Source organism: Prionailurus bengalensis, chromosome B2 (genome assembly GCF_016509475.1).
Source record: "Prionailurus bengalensis isolate Pbe53 chromosome B2, Fcat_Pben_1.1_paternal_pri, whole genome shotgun sequence".
NCBI lineage: Eukaryota > Metazoa > Chordata > Mammalia > Carnivora > Felidae > Prionailurus > Prionailurus bengalensis.
In genome coordinates, this window is record NC_057349.1 from 80,229,682 (window position 1) to 80,250,622 (window position 20,941).

At 43.1% G+C, this 20,941-nt stretch overlaps 1 protein-coding gene across 1 annotated transcript in view; it reads right to left on the minus strand.

Annotated features, from left to right (window-relative positions):
* MDN1 (midasin AAA ATPase 1) overlaps positions 1–20,941 on the minus strand; it is a 173,021-nt gene that overhangs the window by 26,254 nt on the left and 125,826 nt on the right. The window contains exons 64-83 of the mRNA XM_043591932.1: positions 19,494–19,655; positions 19,006–19,279; positions 18,033–18,268; positions 17,191–17,286; positions 16,509–16,603; positions 15,744–15,865; positions 15,071–15,217; positions 14,117–14,226; positions 13,433–13,506; positions 12,758–12,950; positions 11,288–11,447; positions 9,049–9,195; positions 8,386–8,509; positions 7,087–7,192; positions 5,703–5,818; positions 4,311–4,796; positions 3,813–4,039; positions 2,871–3,026; positions 2,302–2,471; positions 1,567–1,728 (exon numbers count right to left, since the gene is read on the minus strand). Coding sequence (XP_043447867.1) covers positions 1,567–1,728; positions 2,302–2,471; positions 2,871–3,026; positions 3,813–4,039; positions 4,311–4,796; positions 5,703–5,818; positions 7,087–7,192; positions 8,386–8,509; positions 9,049–9,195; positions 11,288–11,447; positions 12,758–12,950; positions 13,433–13,506; positions 14,117–14,226; positions 15,071–15,217; positions 15,744–15,865; positions 16,509–16,603; positions 17,191–17,286; positions 18,033–18,268; positions 19,006–19,279; positions 19,494–19,655 — 3,363 coding nt within the window. The remainder of the gene's footprint in view (positions 1–1,566; positions 1,729–2,301; positions 2,472–2,870; positions 3,027–3,812; positions 4,040–4,310; positions 4,797–5,702; positions 5,819–7,086; positions 7,193–8,385; positions 8,510–9,048; positions 9,196–11,287; positions 11,448–12,757; positions 12,951–13,432; positions 13,507–14,116; positions 14,227–15,070; positions 15,218–15,743; positions 15,866–16,508; positions 16,604–17,190; positions 17,287–18,032; positions 18,269–19,005; positions 19,280–19,493; positions 19,656–20,941) is intronic.

The window sequence follows — 20,941 nt, forward strand, 5'->3', positions numbered from 1 at the left end:
CGATTGTGACTCAGTTACAAAGAAACAGCTTTCCATGGATTAAGTGTTATAATTATGACATAGATCTATTATCTTAGCACTGAGTCTAACCTACTTTCAGTTTCCCTCAGGACTACTCAGAAAGGATATGAATACAATCTGGATACTTAAAAACGTAAAGGAGGGGCGCCTGGGTGGCGCAGTCGGTTAGGCGTCCGACTTCAGCCAGGTCACGATCTCGCGGTCCGGGAGTTCGAGCCCCGCGTCAGGCTCTGGGCTGATGGCTCAGAGCCTGGAGCCTGTTTCCGATTCTGTGTCTCCCTCTCTCTCTGCCCCTCCCCCGTTCATGCTCTGTCTCTCTCTGTCCCAAAAATAAATAAACGTTGAAAAAAAAAAAATTAAAAAAAAAAAAAAAAAAAACGTAAAGGAAAGGCAAACTCACTATCAGGACATGTATTCTCAGAAAGCTGACTGAGGGGACCTGGGTGACTTAGTTAAGGGCCCGACTTCGGCTTAGATCATGATCTTGTGGTGAGTTCAAGCCCCACATCGGGCTCTGTGTTGACAGCTCAGAGCCTGGAGCCTGCTTCATATTCTGTGTCTCCCTCTCTCTCTGTCCCTCCCCTGCTCATGCTCTGTCTCTCTCTCTCTCTCAAAAATAAATAAACATTTAAAATAGGTTCAGGTACAGGCAGAACATGACTGTACCAGGCGGAGATTCAGAGGTCGTTCTGCAGGGCACATCACTCACAGTAGCTACATCTGGAATAGCGGAAGGGCTCCCAACACTTTGCTTATATTAAAACCCCCACACCCCACTCCAAAACACAGGCCAAAGTCATTCTAAAACCTGTCGGACAAGAGCAACAGCACAAGTGGACAAATAGAACTGACCCGAATCTCAGGGTGTGCTCACCATACACTGTCCTACCGCTCTTTTGCATATGGTATATTTTCCAAGGAGTGATGCGATGTGAGACTGGCTCAGTGCCCATCAGACAGAAGGAGCAAATAAGACATTCATTTATTTATTACTCAACAAATACACACATTCGTCCTCTACATACACTGCATGGGCTTGTCTTCCATTTTTAAACCCTTTCTAATATTCCAGTTACCCAGAATTAAGAACTCTTGACTATTTATAAGAAGCCTAAAGCCCATCTTTAATTTGTAAATTCCTATCTTCAAGTGACTCTTACGAGTATTGTACTTAGATGTGGAGAAAATCTTAGAATACTAAGGAAATCAAAATAAAACAAAAAGTATATTCAATTGAAGGTAGTTCTCACAAAAATGCTAAGGAGTGTGGGCAGATCTCATTTTACAAACAAGGAGACGAAGGTTAAGGATAGCCTCTGGAGTTTAGGGATTTCATCAGTGGGGGATCTGCAGGTTCCAAGACCTTAGTGGAAACAGGCATAGCGAAAGGGTGCTGGACAAAGCCCTAAAAAATCCACAGGGAGAGCAAATGACCTCCAGCTGTTTGTGAATGTCCGAAATAAAAGCCTGTGAAAGCAAGCACTTAATGGCTACCGAGTATTTGGTACTGGCTGCACCAGGGTGCTTCACATGAACAGTCCTTACCTCCTGGGCGAGCTCTGTAAAGACCTGGGCAAGAACAGAGAGCAGCTTTGCAGTGCTACGGTGAGTTGCCAAAGACATGGTCAGGAAGAAGAGGATGAGGTCTGAGTACCTGGAGAGCATGGGCACCAGACGCACCAACAAGCAGCAGGATTGGCTGAAGAACTGCGGGCAAAAGATCACAAGGCCTGCTCACACTATGTAATGGGTGCTGGGTTTTCCCTGTAATAAAAATGTTCTGGAACTAAACAGCAACAGTCATTGCACAATGTTGTGAATGCACTAAATGCTACTGATGGTAAGTTTTATGTATATTTTCTCTCTTACACACACATACGCACGCACACACGCCTCTACTATTTCTTCCGTCTTCACACAAACCTTCACAAAAGTACACTTTAAATTCTGTCACTTACAATCCATTTACTTAATAAAGTGTACTGTTTTTTTTGTTGTTGTTGTTTTTTTTTTGAATAAGATGTTTATAAACGAATTCTATTCAGAATCAAAGTTGGCAATGGAGTCAGTGCTACAGACTTACAATGTCCTACAAAATAAGGCTAGCAAGCCCTAAGTTTGTCAGTCATGTTTGTCATGTTTGTCAGTCATGTTTACCTGCATAAAGAAAACAAATTTTGAGTGATTTTTGCCCCCAAAGGCCTGCTTTGGGAGCACCTACATGGAGCAAAGTGAAACCCACTCTGGATGGCAAGAAGCTTCTGAAGCACTGCTGGTTACCGTGTGTTTTGCTGCTGTGCCATCTTCACCGTACGATTTCAGCCTCTCCAACAGCTCAGAGACAGCAGAAATGATTTTCTGCACATGCAGAGTGCTCACGTCGGCCCACAAATCATCCTCTAACAGTTTTGTTAGATGTCCTGATTGCAGTCCCTCCAAGCCTGCTGCCCCTTTCATTCACAGAAAAGGAAGACATGATGAGTAACACAAAATAAACCCTTTTCATCTCCATTCATGCACTCATCATTCCCAATATCTGTCCTTAAATATTTAGCCACAAAGGGGCGTCTGGGTGGCTCAGTCGGTTGAGAGCCCGACTTTGGCCTGGTCTTGATCTTGTGGTTTGTGGATTCGAGCCCTGCATCGGGGTCTGTGCTGACAGCTCAGAGCCTGGAGCCTGCTTCAGATTCTGTGTCTCCCTCTCTCTGCCCCTCCCCACTCGTGCTCTGTCTCTTTCTCTCAAAAATAAACAATAAACACAAAAAAAATTTTTTTTAATATTTAGCCAGAAAAATAATTTAAAAATTAAATCAAGTAGAAAAATAGCTTTTGCTTGATTTCAGACATACCATCCTCTTCTTGTGGTCTGCTTTGGTCAGTGTTCTCCTCTGTCTTTTTACTGTTTCTTTCTGCTAAGTTCTGGATGGCACAAAGGATGGCCCGGATGGCAGTTTCCACCTGTTCTGAAAAATCTTCCACAAACCCTTCATCTAACATTTGGTTTCCTAGTAAGTAAGAAGGTGTAAAACAAACAAAAAACCCAATCATTTGCTCCAGTGCCTCTAGAAATCATTAACAATCCTCACTTGTTATTTTTACAAAACAGCCACCTGTTAACCACCTACTACGAGTGAGCCACAGTGTCAAACTGTGCTGAATACAAAGATGAATGAGACACATTCCTTGCTGAGATGAATTACAAGTTTATCATCTTTTATTGAAAGTTCTGCTAGAAGAATGCCAAAAATACAAAAATATTTAAGATGCTGTATATAACCACCAATTTAGTCCAAATATCAGCCCTCAGCTTTCCAGTCTCAGAAAGAACTGTCTGCTAACAGCGAGTGAGCCCGTGCTGCCTCCCTACATGTGTGCTACAAAGTGACATGATCAACTCAAAGGCAAGGTACTCAAAGAAATGAGGCAGAGAGGTGCCTGGGTGGCTCAGATGGTCGACTCCGACTCTGGATTTTGGCTCAGGTCATGATCTCATGATTCATGAGTTCGAGCCCTACATGGGACTCTGCACTGACAGTGTGGAGCCTGTTTGGGATTGTCTCTCTCTTCCTTTCTCTCTCTCAAAATAAATAAATAAACTTTAAGAAAAAAGAGAAATGAGGCAGAAAGAGTTAAGAGTTAGGGGTTCCAACCACACCTATCTGCCTTAGAACCTGGACAGATATGTTTGGAACAAAACATAATGTGTCTTTAGGATAGTCTAGATTTAAATCTGTAAGACATCACTCCTACACCAGGCTTTGACTCCCTTACTGAGTGACAGACAGTCTTACCACTTTGGCTTCCTGAAGCAAGTAGATGTGTCTTCCAGGAAGTAAAGTCATCTGTGGCTTTATTGATTTCTCTTCTTAAATAGTCCAGGCTCTCAACTAATGCCATTTGTTGGTCTGTTTGCTCAACTTGTATCCTGGGAATAATGAACAAGGACTCTAGTCCTTGCAAATGAACTGACACCTGGGACAGGCAACTCAGCCCAGAAGAACAAACTTCAAAATCTTTCCTGCAACAACAGAAATTCAACAATGTTGAGAAGAAGGGGCTACCATAAACACACACACACACACCCCGCTCCTTCCATCCACTAAAATGTGAGCAGGGGAGAATTCACTGTACCTCAAGAGTAACAGCTAGACATACGCTACAAAGCACTATGAAGGTCCACAGAAAAACAGAATTGAAATAAAATAACCTTTCATCATTTTATCCCCTTACTAAACTCTGAGCAAGCACCCAAGCACAAAGAGGGACAGTACAGACATAGCCATACTCACCAAGAATGAAAGAGAGTCTCACAAGACTGCTGCCTGATTTTGTCAACATCAGCTTTCACTGTTTTAATGGTTTTCAGCATCTCTGTTAATCTTGCAGTTGACTGTTGCCAAAGCTCGTCCTGTTTCCGCATCCAGCAACCAGAGGGCAGCTGATTTCGAGGTAGTGGGGATGGGCAACTCAATTCTGATGGGATGAGGTCCTGTATGGCTCCAGAAAGCTGGCCGTTGGTGAGCTCTGGTCCTTCTGGGTAGGGGGCAGAAGGCTGACCCTGTACCTGGGCACCACTGTGGCCTGGAGTTGGCCCTGCACTGGGGCAGCACTGGAGGAGCAAGGAGAGCTGCTCAAGCAGGATCTGGCTCTGCATGGCCAGATGCTGCAGCCTTTCTGTCCACTGCTGCATACCATCCTGAGGGGGGAAGGCCACCGGGTAGACCAGCGGCTCAGTCAGCCTGCCATGAATCTCCTGCACACAGCCAAGGAGGTTCCTGTGCAGAGAAACCCATGGAGAAATCATGTGGCACCTTAAACTGCATCGCCATGTTGTTTTTAACAATAACTTCATTTTTTTCTGAACAAAGTATGGGCTTTTTCACATAATCAAGGAGAGAACCCCCATGGTTAAGACTGTTAAAACGCCCTTTGAAATACTTAAACACAACCTTCTGAAGACCGAAAGCAAGGGTCTTCAGTCTTACACAAGTGTCAAAACTCACTGCTTATCACCTACGCCCTTACAGCTTTTTCCCATCCAACAGTCAAATCACTGCAGTGATTTCAACCATTACTTAAAAAAAAAAAAAAATCTAGTAAATGTGGTATACTTTGTTAGATAAACCCTTATGCGTACAACAGAAAATGGTTGCGGCCAAAGTGATTACAATCTGGAAATACTACCTCTCAGCCAAGAATCCATTCAAAAAATGATGACAGGCTTCCTAACTGTCCTCGTCTTTTAAATATTTAATTCCACTGAGGAACCTCCATGCATGGCTCAGCAAATTGCAACTCTGTGGTCCAAAACCCCCCGTGAACTGAAGCAGTCTCAAATCTAATCTATGCCCAGAGACAGATGCTACAATACCATACACACAATCCTGTCACGCAATCTGATGGACTGTCAACCACAAACCCCCTCTCTCCAGACCAAGGTGTACTTCAGCCATGGCAATTTTATCTAATTCAGCCCCCGAACTCATCTCCCAGGGCCCATTCTCCCAAGAGGTGCTGCCACAACCACAGGGCAGAAGCACATCACCAAAAAGCAAGGGGAAGAGCCAAGAGAAACCCCATCTGCTTCTCTGGGTCTCAAAAGTTCATTTCCAAATTGAGAGCAGACTCACACAATTGTTCCTAATTCATGCCACAAACCCAACTAACTAGTTCGTGAATACCTGAGGAGGATCCACTGCTCAGTCAGCGTGGTCAGGGAGCGCCGCTGTTGAATAAGCACCTTCATCAGATGTGCCGAGAACCCTTTGCATCGCTCGACGTTGCTCATGCCCAACTCCTGCAAAGGGGAAATGGAAACATGCCAAAGGAATTACTAGCAAACATCACCACACACGCAGGTGTCACCAGAAAGCAGTTTCATCCAAAACTCGCTGGGGAAAGTGCCTTTTAATTGGATAAGCTTTGGATATGCTGCAGTCTAGAGGCAACACATTCATCTTTCTAAGCAGTGCTTCTCAAATTGTGCTTCCACAAATCACTGATGTTCCATGAATAGGAACTAGATTTAACACTGAGACACCTGAGTGGTTCAGCTGGTTAAACATCTGACTCTAGATTTTGGCTCAAGTCATTAGTCTCACAGTTTGTGAGTTCGAGCCCCGCATCGGGCTCCATGCTGGCAGTGTGGAGCCTAGTTGGGATATTCTCTCTCTGTGTCTCTCTCTCTCCCCTTCCCTCTGCTGCTCCCCAGCTCGCTCTAAGTAAATAAATAAACTAAAACAAAACAAAACAAAAAAAGAACTAGTTTAACATCAAAATTAGTGGCCTTTTCTCAATTCACAAGAGGAAAACTATCTGAAGATGGCATTCTCCACATGAAGCATTTCTTATATAACCTCTTTTCTTTTTTTTTTTTTTTAAAAACATTTATTTATTTTTGAGACAGAGAGAGACAGAGCATGAACGGGGGAGGGGCAGAGAGAGAGGGAGACACAGAATCGGAAGCAGGCTCCAGGCTCCGAGCCATCAGCCCAGAGCCCAACGCGGGGCTCGAACTCACGGACCGCGAGATCGTGACCTGAGCTGAAGTCGGATGCTTAACCGACTGAGCCACCCAGGCGCCCCTATAACCTCTTTTCTAAATGTTTTATTTATTTTTGAGAGAGAGTGTGTGTGTGCATGAGCGCATATGGGAAAGGGGCAGAGAGAGAGAGAGAGAGAGAGAGGAAGACAGAGGATCCGAAGCAGGCTCTATGCTGACAGCAGTGAGTCCACGAGGGGCTCGAACTCACAAACCCTGAAATCATGACTCCAGCCGAAGTCAGATGCTCAATCGACTGAGCTACCCAGGCACCCCCTACATAACTTTTCTTACGCATTTGGTCTTGTTGGCAAATGTAAGTAATAGAATTTATGATAAAATGCTTTCTGATTAAGCACAAAATTACACTGATTTATACTGTAAGTTTAATAATGTTCTGCAAAAAGCTCCGTCACGTTCTGTAATGGGCTCTGATCACTTGGTAAGACCTGAGAGTGCTGCCCTGGAGGAACAAAATAGGAGCTTTCCCTGGGCCCCGGCAATTCTGAGGTTCTTTCACCTACCTTGGCAGGAGCTGCTAAGGCTGCACTAAGCCTGGCGTGCCGTGCAAGAGAGCGAAAGAAGTACTTCTGGCATCCATCCCATGAAGAGGAGATTTCTGTCAGCAGCCTAGAAATCAACATGATATACTTAATTAAAACCACTATTTCCCATCAAAGATCCTGAAGACTCAGAGATTGGTATTATTTAGTCACAACCAAAAGCTAAGAGTGCGAATAGATTCATTTCTGTGAGGTCTCATTCAGTCAGGCGTTCATTAGTCCTTTATGCAAAAAATGTATTACATACTTAACAATGGAAGTATAGAAGGAAAATAAATTATGATGACAATATAGTTTCCTTAATGAAAACTTTATAACTATCTTAGGAGTGGAAGCTAAAGGTCATAAATTCTGATGCCCACGGGGGCCAAGCAGTTAACATAAATGATTAAGGACAGACAAGCACAAAATGATACATGGCAATGACAGCCGACCTCAATGTGGGAAAAGCAACAGGACTGTTTGCAGACTGTAGTGATCTGGAGAGCATGTGTCCTGTCCAAAGGAGGGAGCTACAGTTTAACTTTCTCACAGGAAAGCAAATCCAATTGGCCCAATCTTCCTGAAAAACTGAAATTCAGAATATTTATTTATTTATGTAAAATTTCTACTTTGGGGATGCCTGGCTGGCTCAGTCAGAAGAGCATGTGACTCTTGATCTCAGGGTTGTGAGTTTGAGTCCCACGATGGGTGTAGAGATTACTTAAATAAATCTTAAAAATAAAATTTCTACTTTTTATAATGCTGTGTTGAATTAAACTTTAAAGCACTCAGAGGGCCACTGAGCAAACAAAATACAAATGTATGTGTACCCAGCTCATACAAATCATCTATTTACAACCACTTCTGCCACAGTTATGAACACAGAGGTAACTCTGTCTCAAAATTTATAGGTTCTCAAATTGAAGAATACATTAGAAATTATAAAGAATTTATATATGAAATAGCTAAAAATGTGGCCATTCTCTCACAGATTTTCACCTGTGAATTCAAACCAAGTGAGGAGACCTCAGGAAAATCAGAGGACCAAAAAAATAACGGGAGAGGTGAATACAAGGAGAAAGAAAAAGAAAAAAGAAAAAAAAAAGTCTCTTACTGAATGCTCACCACGTGCCAGATGCAGAGCCAGAGCCAGAGCCAGGCACTTTTTAAAATGTTATCTTTACAGCAATGCTAGGAGAGAGGTATTCTATCCCCATTTTGGCAAATGAAGACATGAAGCTTAAATGACTTGCTCCATTTATAATTTAAAAAACAAACCTAGAATCAGCCTGAGTGCTGCTGACTACAGACAATGCACTCCGGAGATCTAACGGGTGAAGATGAAGCATCTCTTGAGGGTTTTTTGAACGGGCCCAGGCAAGACCTTTGCGATATGACAAACCTAGGAAGTAAATAGCATGCATTTAAGTAAAGGAACTCAGAAGAGAATGACTGTGCTATGCCCCACCCCATCCCACTGCCACTGTGACTCTAAAAATAAAGTCCTTGGAATAGCACCACCCAGGAGCTTGTTAGAACTCAGGCTGACAGGCCCTGCCCTGCCCCTACTACAACAGAACCCCTGCATTTAACAAAATTCCCTGAGTCATTGGAACATACATTAAAGTTTGAGAATTTGCTCTCTAAGCTACATTGGAAGGGTGGGTGCCATACAACATATGGTGATGAAAACAAAGCATGGTTTCTGAGAACCTTCGTTACAAAACTGTGAAAATATTTGGGACTCACAAATGGTTGGTTCATCACATGGATTTCATATGTGTGACTGAACTCTCAGAATGGCATTTCAAAACCTTGCCTACTGCCTCCTGCTTTCCACCACCCCAATCATCTCTAGAAAATCCCCCCACATCACCCGCGTTGTTTTCCTCCCTAAGAGCTGGTGATCATTCTTCATCAGGTTTCCAATGAGAACCATACCAGTTTTGGCAAGGTGTTGAAAGAGGTCTGCTAAAGCTCGCTGCTTCTGCAGGAGAATATGCTTGGCTTCTGACCGCTGCTTCTCCTTCTCTGCAGAGGGCTCCACCTTCAAGCTCTGCAGCTCACTCACAGAGGAAATCACTTCACCTAAGGAAATAACAAGGAGGAAATACCGAAATCCCACAGTCTAATTAACATGTTAAACTACTCAGACCCAGGACATCGTGGGACACGAGAACCAGGTGACACTCATCTTTACAGCTCTGATAACTAGCACAGTCCTTAGCATTTGGTAAATTCTAAATTAAAGGTGCACGGAAATAGAAAATACTCATGGAATTCATCCCTCTTGACAACAAACAAACCAAATAAAAGTAGTTTTTCTTTTTTTAATTTATGGGGTTTAAAAATAGGCAAAAAAAAGCACTTGTTGAACACTATGTGTAGCAATTTATAGTAAGAATTTAAATCATGTATTTCCCATAAATAGGATACATCCTGAGGTCCTATCCTGTACCTGGTTCGTGGTTGATGTTCCCTTACTCTGTACAACTCCAGGAGCACTGATTTACAGCTGTTTGGAGAGGCTCAGAAAGGTCTAGTCACTTACTAAAGTTCATTCAGCTAAAGAGTGACTAGAAGACAGGACACAAACCCTGGCCAAACTGACTCTGAAACCCAAATTCTTTCTCCAGCAGCACACTGCCTTGCTGAATACCCATGGGTGGCTGTAACATGAGGCTGCTGTCTGCCTGCCACAGGGAGTGTTATGGACTGTGTCCCCCAAAATTCATGTTAGAGTCCTAACCACCAGTGCCTCAGATTATGAGTGTATTTGGAGATAAGACCTTTAAAGAGGTAATTAAGGTAAGGTGAGGCAATATGGGTGGGCCCTAATCCAACCTGACTGATGTTCTTAACAGAAGAGTAGGACATGGGAGAACATGTGAAAACAGAGGGGAAACAGAGCAGCCAAGGGGACAGACCTCAGAAGAAACCAAACCTGCAAATACTTTGATTTCATATGTTTAACTTCCAGAACTGTTTAGAAAACTAACTTTTCTTGTTTAAGCCACCCTATATGTGATACTTTAAGGTAGCTCTAACAAACTAACACGGACATTCTAGCCTTCCAGAAGAAAGCAAGTGTAGTGGACACCATTATACGGACATTGTAGGAAAGTCAGAGAATTCTTTGCATCACAGAGTGGGTACCCTTTCCAGAAGATGCACATGGGACCTGTATCCCATTCATTTCGATCATCAGGATCAGGTAGGCAGATCATCTTTAGCAACGGATATATATAATAGGCTATTGTTCTAACAAGTTTTTTTTTTTAATGTTTATTTTTTTGAGACAGAGAGGGAGAGAAAGAGATATGGAGTGCACACATGCATATGTGCACAAGCAGGGGAGGGGCAAAAAGAGGGGGTGAGAGAGAATCCCAAGCAGGCTCCACACTGTCAGCTCAGAGCCTAGCTTGGGGCTCGATCCCACACACTGTGAAATCATAACCTGAGCTGAAATCAAGAGTCAGATGCTTAACCATCTGAACCACTCAGGTACCCCCTAACAAGTTTTAAAAATAAAGAGCTCCCTGAGATCACATTGTAGCCTCATTGAAGAAGGACCAGTTTCACTCTGACACCATACTCATGGGGGGTGATTAGGGGTGCAGACAGTGCTGGAGGATGACAAGACCTCAATCTATTAAGTTCTGGAATCCCTTCCCCAGCCACGGCTGTTATACTACAGAGCAAATCTCGGCTCTCAACTTCCCTGTGCAAGGACGACCAGCAGATGAAACTGCTACATCTCTCCACAGTGAAGAAAGCAAGAAAAGGACAGTGAGTGAATCTTCCTTCTCCTTTAACTCAAGGGAGACAATATTTGGAGAGGTAGGAACAGCTTACAGACTCTGAGAAACTTGTCTCTGTACCTCTCTATTCATGCCCCCAACCAAAGAGAGCTGATATAGACAAGGCTACTGCAGAAAATGGCATAACATAGCATTAGCTATGGATAAGATGGACAAGGTGAAAATTATAACAGCTTGTGTGGTCTCTGCTGGTTTCTGCGACTGGGCTCTGTTTTTTAGCCCACTTGTTTATTCAATTAACCGCTCAACACTACTGATGAGGTCAAAAAAAGGACATAGGTAGCAAATTCCCACGCTCTTGGGGGCACTAGAGAAAACAGAGCAAACCCCACCCTTTGCCCCTGGCTGCTGGCACTCACCAGTGAAGTGATCAAGGCCCTCCACTAGGTAAGGCAGACGGCTTTCCTTCATGAGCGTCAGGCACACCTTCCTCATTCGTTTCATGAGCTTTGGCAAGCGACACAGCAGCTCTCCCTCCAAGGGGAAAGAAGCACCCTGACACTGTTCTGGAATCACAGCCTGTGAGACAGAGCACAGGTTAGTCTCACTGCCAAGAACAGTAACAGCAGTCACCTGCACTGGTGCTAAATTTAAATGCCATACCCCTCTACACACACTCAGCTCAGTAAGTATTAAATCCTCTCCTCCCCAACTCTGAGGTCTCACAAGAACAAAGGCAGCATCACCAAAATTAAGATGTGTCCTGGATATTTAGAGAACCCTACTGCTGCTCCACGTGAGATCACTTAGAAGCACCCCGTCCCACCTGCGGCAATACTACCTGTGCGAGCGACCATTCTAGACTTTGGAATGTACTAGAACTGGTGCCTTTATGGTGCTGTGCTGCACTGCCTGTCTTGGACACACAAGTCGTACTTCTACCACCACCTCTTCCACCCTCCACTTTCTTCAATTCGATTAGGAGGAACCCAGATACTGGATAATGGGAAAAACTTTCGTCCACGGGGGCATATTTTCATCCCCCTCCCCCGCCAAAGAATCTCTGAAATTCCTATGCTGTCATCAACAGCAAATCAGAAATGTTGGTCAGCATGACAGAAATCAGTGAGCTGATGAATATAATCAAAAGAAAATGAACTTGGAGCCCACACCATATTTGTAGAACCACAGCATGGCTATATGCTCAATTTCTATTACACTTTCTGTACTTGGGAAATACTAAAAATAGCTTGAGGACTTCCACTGCTTACTCTATGGACCCACGACGGTAAGTACAGTAGGAAGGCAAAGGCTATTACTGTCCTGAGGTGTGCTCTCTGATCCCAAAGCTCTTTACATCTAAGGATATAATGCGGGACCACCCATTCTGTAACAGACCTGCTCACCCAAAGTCTCCATAACTGTTACATTTTCTGGAATTTTGCAAGCCAGCTCTTAACTGTTGGTGCTTGAAGTTGGTCATGATGAGAGAATTTATACCATGGTCATCAGCAACCACTAAAATCAACCTATCATTGCAAACATTCACCTATACAGCCGCTTCATCATGTGGTAACCCAAAGGCAGCTTCAATGGCATATTCCTCAACTGATGCTTTAAGTCTTCCATTACAGGAAGATGAAATCTTCACAGGTAAGCACAGAAAGTGCGTATTTCCCATAGGCGAACATTAAACTTTCAGCACTAGGACTGATGCCTTTTGCCTTATTAGGTAGCAGTGTCAGACATACAGACAAGTGCTATATTTGTCCAAAGAGCAAGATTTCAAAGGAATTGCCTTGCCCAGTTCTAGGGACATTCTTCCACATAAAGCACAGACCTCACTAGACTGGCCCAAGAATAAACGAACACCATCTCATAAGGTATACCTGTGCAGCTACTGGCCGGGCCAACAGCGTCTCCCTCAGTGCCATGTTCAGACTCTGAATGGGGGATGCCTCGCTGGTGGCTGCTGGCTGTGACAAAAAGTCAGGCTGTTCCTCCTTGTCACTCTCCACCAAGGATGACCGACAGGGTTCACTCAGGACGGCTTCAAATTTCTTCATGAATTTAAAGAGGGTCCTGGCCCCATGTAATGACAGATGAAGAGGAAAAGATGGATGGAAAGTGAGGAAATGTAAAATGGCATAATGCACACACATATAACTTAATAACCTTATCGTCTGTACGCATGAACCCCTTAGATACTCATAATCATCCTGTTTATTTTTTAAGGAAAAGTAAGGCAGGTATTGTCATCTCCTTTTTCTAGAAGTAAAAACTGAAGCCAGGAATGGGGGCATCACTTCACTCAAGGGAAGACAGCTAGTATGTAGCAGAAGTGCTTAGGCTGCTTTGTCTCGAGGCACACCAATTCTTTTTGTAGGCAGACTTTGCTTCAGGTGGTAGGGGGTGCTGTCGAAAAGCCACACCCAAACAATCTAGTGCTTCATAATGAGTTCAAAGCAGCACTAAGACCATTTGAACAATTTAATTTAGTCTTGCTACCTAGCATACAAAAATTCTCACCTTTAGTCACTCTGAATTTTTAAAAGATAAATTACCTGTGTGTCTTTTCCACAGATTGTTTAATGGACCAGAAGCTGACATCATTCCACTTGGATATCTTTACAAATTCCTGTAAGATAAATGAAGAACGAGGAATGGTAGCATTGTTTCTTTCTAAATCACCTGTTTACCGAAGACCAGAGCCCACTCCATCCCACATACAGGACTGTATACCAGTGAACAAGTAAAACAAGTCTAAAATGGGAACCCAGGTGTTTGTCACAAAGCAATGAAAAGAGAGTGCTCCTATGATCAACATGTCACCTGATATGTGTTCAGCTTGTACCAGGGCTGCCTCCACAACCACTGAATTATCAAAAGATAGGACCCTCCTTTCCCCCAGGGCACCTTGATGACACACAACACTAGATGGCGTTCCTCTGAGGTGGAAAATCAGCCAGGGCAAGAGCGGGGGAGTGAACACTAACAGACGTTTGTGGCAATCTTCTTGAGAAGCCTTTGACGGGCCACTCCACTAACCCGTCACACACTTGGGACAGGTCAGCAATGGAGCCAATGCCACAGAATAAATCTTGCCATTCTATTGGCAGTTGCAATTCTCTCCTCCATTCCCCAGAGCCCCCTGCTTCATAGTTAAATGGACAAAAGAAAAGAACTAAACAAAGAATTTGCTGATTTTGTTCTCCCAAGAGTAATCATTACAAAGCTGTTCATCTTACTTTAAGTTCTTTTTCTAGGGGGGAACGAAGTTCCACAATTTTGGCTTGGACCCGGTCAAAGAATTGCTTGTAATAATGGTACAAATTCCACAGAACACTGCAAAGTGAATCTGGAAGAAATGAAAAGGAAACAAAAACACCACACTTGCTGCATGTGCTACTGGCTCCACCTGTGGGCTTCACATTTTAGTGACGCTCCTTCCTCTTTACTCTTCAGGCCATGAGATGACAGCACAACATTTCACAGGCATGTTATTTAACAGCTTACCAGGGAGTCTGAGTCTAGCAATTCCCTGAGATGCAGGCAGCCTGTCACCTCTACCCCATTTTTTCATTACAGCTTATACTGAATTTTGTTGCTCTTAAAGGTGATGTACTCAGATGTTCCACTAAACACAATTTCAAACCCTTTCTTAGAATCTTATTGTAAAGTCAGCAGAAACTAAACCTGTTTTAAAAGCTGGCCTATTAAGAGGTTCACCCTGACTGCTCATTCACATACAATCTATAGTCCTAGTTACATTTTCATCCAAATAGCTGTGGTCAGGGACAGTAATTGACAGTGTTTCCTATGCAGTTACTTGATATGTAGTAGAGCACTTGCTAGATCAAAGAATCTAATTATGGCCTGGATCAAGCAGAAGCTTAGCAGGACACCTACACTGTCAATACAGAAAGATGTGCAGCCTCTACATGCCAGTTCCCAAGATCTGCATTTGGCAATTTACCTCTGGCAGAGTTCATTAGTTTGGGCTTCATTTATAACCAGTTTGTACTTTAATGTTGTTCTCTGTATCTAATGTGAATCACTTCAAAGTAAGAGATGACTGAAAGCGTCACATTTAAAACCTGGTATGCAATAAGATGCCTATCTTGTGAAGAATTCAAAGCCTAACCCATTTAAACAGTACAGTGTAAGAGTAAAGAAAAACACACACACACACCCCTCCTTACCCTTTCCTTCAACTTGAGGCATCAACAAGACATGACAATGGAAAACCAGTAACATCTGAAGCCGTACGTGGAATTCTCCCAGTGAGGATCCCTCTATAAATGCTTGTAATGTACTGACCAGCAACATCAGGGTCATCTGCTTATCATCTTTAAAGATTCAAAGAAGAAAACATATGCACCTGCAACCATCACTTCATATTTGTAACATGCATGCAATCTACTATGGGACACACTGGGGCACGGCAGGAAAAGAGAGACCATAATTAAAGTGAAACTCTGAAGCATAGGTAAATTCCCAGCTGATATAAAAACAGCTCACTCGGGGTATGTGTTAAACGCACTCAAAACAGATTATGAAACTGAATTATAAGGTGCTTGTTTTAAGTAGGAAATGAAACACTTTTAACTCAAGCAGGTCAACTAGTACCCAAGAAAAAACATCTTCATTTTTGCCTGTCTCTTGGATATAGAGCATAAAGAAACCTTATGACCAGCTCTCTAGACTCTGAACAAATCACGTAAACCTCTCAGAAACACCATGAAGTCCAATGATGAATCCCATGTAAAAGGAGTGGTGCGAGGAGACAAGGGAACAGGTAAATCCCACATCTGCAGCACTCTACAATTAGCCTGCAACTTCTAAATATGCAGGGAATTTATGGACAGTTGTTACCTTCCTGCTCCTCTGTTTGTTCCTGCATGTGCTTCTCAAGCATCTGGTAGATGGAGAACCAGTGCTTGGTGGATTTCTCAGTATGGCGCTTCATGGTATTATCCAAACTCATAGACCAGCAGCTGAAACATGAGAGAAGCAGCCAAGCAGGCATTTAAGGAAACCCATTTGAAAGATCTGAAACCATAGAAGCAAAAGCTAAACATTCGCTATTCTCTCCTTCCAAGTGGAGATGGAGAAGCTACCTAGTTTGTCGCCTCAGGAATGTATGCCATTGTCTCTACTGAGGTTATTTTATTTTTTTAATGTTTATTTTTGAGAGAGAGAGAGACAGAGAGCGAGAGGGGGAGACAGAGACAGAATCCGAAGCAGGCTCCATGATATGAGCTGTCAGCACAGAGCCTGATGTGGGGCTCGAACCCACGAGCTGTGAGATCATGACCTGAGCTGAGGTTGGACACTTAACTGACTGAGCCACCCAGGTGTCCCTCTACTGAGGTCATTTTAAATGCCCTATTTGTTTTTTAAGTAGGCTCCATGCCCAATGTGGGGCTTGAACTCACGGCCCTGAGATCAGAGTCAGATGCTCTACTGACTGGGCCAGCCAGGCACCCCTAATGCCCTGCTGTTTAACTCTGTGATTACTAACTGAAAAGTACATTCTCTATCTTACTACAGAAACCCTGCAGAAGCAAACTATCAAAAGATGAATGTCCCTACAGCACAAGTTCAGGAGGGGAAGGGAAGTGACAGATTATCACTTACTTCAGTTCCAGTTTACGCCAACGAATGATCATCTGACTGACTAAATCGAGATGTTTCCGCAGAGACAGAGCTCGACTTGCATTCTCCTCCCAATCCTAAAAAACAAAGATAAAATTTACTGCTGGGCTCTTAAATAACTCTTGTGCTGATTTATCAATAGCAATGAGTGTACATCCAGTGCATCTAGCTTCAAGTTGTTTCTAGTCACCTGATAATATCAAGCAGAGCTGAGTTTAGAGGCAGGCAAAAAGTAAAGGATTTGGGAACCTGAGTGTGAATGCCTATTGCTAGACACATAACCCCCTCCAAAGTGCAGAGCCCTAACGTGATCGTCAGGGAAGCACCAGATAGTTCAGAGGCTGTGAAAGGACTGAGGGGATGGGACATGCAGGCATGTAGCTGGTCTGGAGGCCCACCTGGGAGCCCTGGAAGAGGGAGACTGCAGTACCAGTGGATGCTGCGTCCTACCCTTGAAAACAGGGGACACAGGCCCCTCACGTGCCCCATAAGATAATGGCTTCACCTGTAATGATCTGACCCCATGTCAGAAAAACAAAGAGGCTTATTCTTCTCCAACCCAAACTATAACTTTCTGTCCCTCTGGCAATAATGTTGCCCCAAGATCATTTTTTTCAATTGATTACAAACTAAAATGAGGAAGAGAGGGAGAGAATTATCTTACCTGTGCCTTTGCTAGAAGGATCTCTAAGCCATTCAGCAACTTTGAGATAGGACTAGAAAGTGGGAAACTACGAATTCTGTCTATTACAACCAGCAGCTGCAGGAAAGAAAAAGAAAACGAAGAAAAGATCTAGGCATCTCTGTGGGAATACACTCACTCAAAGTCACAGGCCACTGAAAAGAGGCCTGATGAAAGTTTTATGCAAAGTCTCTACTTCACAAGCCCCTGTGAAAGCCACAGAGGCTTTCTAGGGCTGTGGATCAAAGATAAACACTTTATCTGCTGCATTACTCTGGAAAGAAGATGGACTTTGATATGATACTCTTTTTTTTTTCTTTTTTTAAAGTTTATTTACTTATTTTTTTAGTAATCTCTACAGCCAATGTGGGGCTTGAACTCATGACCCTGAAATCAAGAGTCACATTGTCTTTCAACTGAGCCAGCCAGATGCCCCCAAAATAATAACTCTTAACCACTCTCCACTGTTAAGAGTTACTAAAAAACTGGTTGAAGACCACAGAGTGAGGTCTGCGTTAAAACTGCCAATCTTGAAAAAGCCAGGCCTTTGCTAATGTGCGTATGTGTCTGAATAAAGAGGGCAATAATACAGCAGCATTTTAACATGTCGACAGCAAACTCTGACCAACAAGTAAAATTAGCAGAATCCCAAACATCATTTATGTAACAGCAGTACAAACTGGTATGTCCATCCTGAAGTGAGTAGTGTCTCACTCAAGTGGGATTCTGTAAACCTTTGTTTATATACTGAAATGTGCACATGACTGCCCTGGGAGATGGCAGAGACCACACCCTCAGTGTTCCCTCCTCACAGGCTGCCCTACCTGCTCAAGGGCTGGGTGTTCCGGCCAATCCTGCAGCAGCTGACTGACAGCCTCTGAGAAACCCTGAAGCACAGGTTGACAATGCCTTGCTTCTGGGACATTGGGGTGCTGGTAGAAGTCATAGGGCCCATCAGGCTTCACTATCAGATCTGAGGCTGCCTCACCAAAGAGAGTGTTATGGGAGAGGGTACAGGCCAAAAGTTGGCTGCCCAGGAGTTGGTCATTCAGTTCAGCTCCTGTGAAGTTAACATGAGTACAGTCAGTGCACTTAGTAGGTTGAGCCATCAGGTTACAAAGATGTCAAACACATGCTCAGAAACAATAACTACTAGAACTAATGAAGCAGATTACGTCACAGTGCCAATCATGCCCAAAGCAACATAGGCCTAGAGGAGCAGGACCCTAGTATCATAGTAGTATCACCAAAATCTGCCAAGTTTCTCAGACATACAGAGGAACTCAGACATTGCCTGGTTGTTAAAAGAGTACAGAGTCTGGTTTGATGGATTCAAATTCCTGGCTTTTATAGCTGTCTTGGTAGACAGAAATGAAAATTAAAGCTTCCTGCTTAATATCAAGGAGTGACTAATGAAGTCATACAGGAAACTGAACCAAACAATATTCTGTAAGCTTAATTTCTGAGTTCCCAGGTTTCTCCCAATAATAAATGATGGGAAAACCACTAAAGCTATTACAGGCAAATTAGAAATAACTGAGGAACAAAACTATTTAAGTCCATATCCTTGTTTTTTAAATCCCTTCCTCCCAAAGTATTCAAATGATAAAAATCCCTTACTGCAGAATTTTAAATCAAGTTTTTTGAAGTAGCTGGAGTCTCTTAAGCTAAGGAAACTCCCTCGATAAGGAATTTAGCAAAAAAATAGGGAGGTGATGACTTTAATTGTTCCCTAAGTAGTAATTACATTTATTTGTCCTCATTTCCCAAGAGTATAACAAAAATAAATTGTCATACCCATCAGAGGGTAGAACTGTGTCACAAGAGATGCCCCAGTTTGATAGCAGGATAGAAACAGGCCAAGGTAATGCTTTGTCTCATGTGGTGGCAAAGTCTGTTGGTACCAGAGGGACCGAGCAAAGTTGAGGCACAGCTGCTGATGAATGAGCATCACAGCCTGCATTGAGCTCTGGGAGAGGAGGCCAGGATCTGAAGCTGCTCCCTCTTCTTGCCCATCTGAAGTTCCCTTCTTCTCTTCCAGTGTTGATTCTACCAAAATATCTGCAAAATCCTGCCAATAACATTAGAGCAATTGAACTTCTAAAAATCAGAATCCAGTTCTACTCAAAAAGGAAGGAGGAAAGATGTTGTGTGAACACTCAAGAAAATGAAGTAGTGACTTACATATAGATATAGTAAAAAGACTGATTATAAAACCATTCAAAGGTAACACAGGTGGCATCAAGGGAATTCATTCCCAAACAAACCCTGTTACCACCACCGACCTTTTCATGCAGTGGGAACTGCTTTCTGAACTCCCGCTCTTCCACCTCCTCCTCGCTCAGGGCAGTCCTGGAGCTCCTGCTCCTGTATCTGTACAAGCTGTTTTCCTGCTCAGCCTTCTCTTGGGCTATGCGTTCCTGTTCATCCCACTCATTGATAATTTCCTGAAAAGTAACAATATTAGAAAGTAATTTATTTGCTTTTGCTGAAGTACTTAAACAAAGCAAGACTTGCTATCTGTTGTTGGTTTGTTTTGTTTTGTTTTGTTTTGTTTTGTTTTGTTTTGTTTTGTTTAAGAGAGACAGGGGTGGGGGGTGAGGGGGTGAGGAGAGGGTGTAAAGGGAGAGTATCCCAAGCAGGCTCCACACTCAGCTTGGAGCCTGATGCATGACTCTGGGATCATGACCTGAGCTGAAATCAAGAGTCAGACACTCAACCAACTGAGCCATGCAGATGTCCCAAGATTGGCTATCTTTCAATTTCTCATGAAAATAAAAGTACTATGGCTCAAAAAGAAGTAAATGCCCACATCCAAGAAACTACATTTTAGGTATAGAGAGCAAATGAACTTTGTTTTCAAACTGTGTATCTGCAGCAACCCATTTTCCAAAGCACCCCCTTACTGTAGTGCTACAATTTCACAGGTGTAAAAACTTGCTACAGTACAGCTAATGCCATTGGAAGTTCCTGTCAGGAGCTAGTAGTGTTTTGTACTAAGGACAGGCTCTGCATAGACAATGTGGGGGTTGTAATTCAGACTATACTTGGCTAACAACTCAAGCAGCTGGCCCAAGGGTTTGGGAAAGGGAAACCTGGGCTGGGGGCAGGGTGGTTGAGGGGAACCATCAGGAAAACTGGGCTATGCCTTATCAGACACTTCTTAAATTCCCTAGTACCTCTAAGATTTTAGATCCTTAAGTTGGCAAAAACTGTAAGTTAAAGAAACCATGCAGTATTGATGAGAACTGAGGAAATGAGCACCCATCAATCAGGAAGACAATTTGTGTTAAAAACCTAAGCAATTCTGCTTTCCAGAATTTGTACCCAAAGACCTAGGTATAAGACTATTTGTGGTAATGCTGGTGTTTTCCAAGACAATAAAAAGACTACATACAAAACAAATGTTCAATGATAAGAAATTATTTAAGTATCTTCGAGCGTATCCATACAATAGAAAACTGGGCAGCCATTCAACATGATGCAGCTGAAGAATACCATAATTATGGAAGAAAATAATCACTAAATGCTGTTAGGTTTTTTAAAGCAAAGTATAAAACAGAATGAACTTTAGTAGTGGTTTACAGAACTCTAGTGATTTAAGGACCAGTCTCAGAGACCAGGGAGGGAACAGAATTGTTCTCAACTAAAGCAGCTCTTTTATCTACTACATATTGGGAAACTATTCTAAGATTTTTATTTTTAAAAGAGTTCTACTGCTAAAGGGGCACCC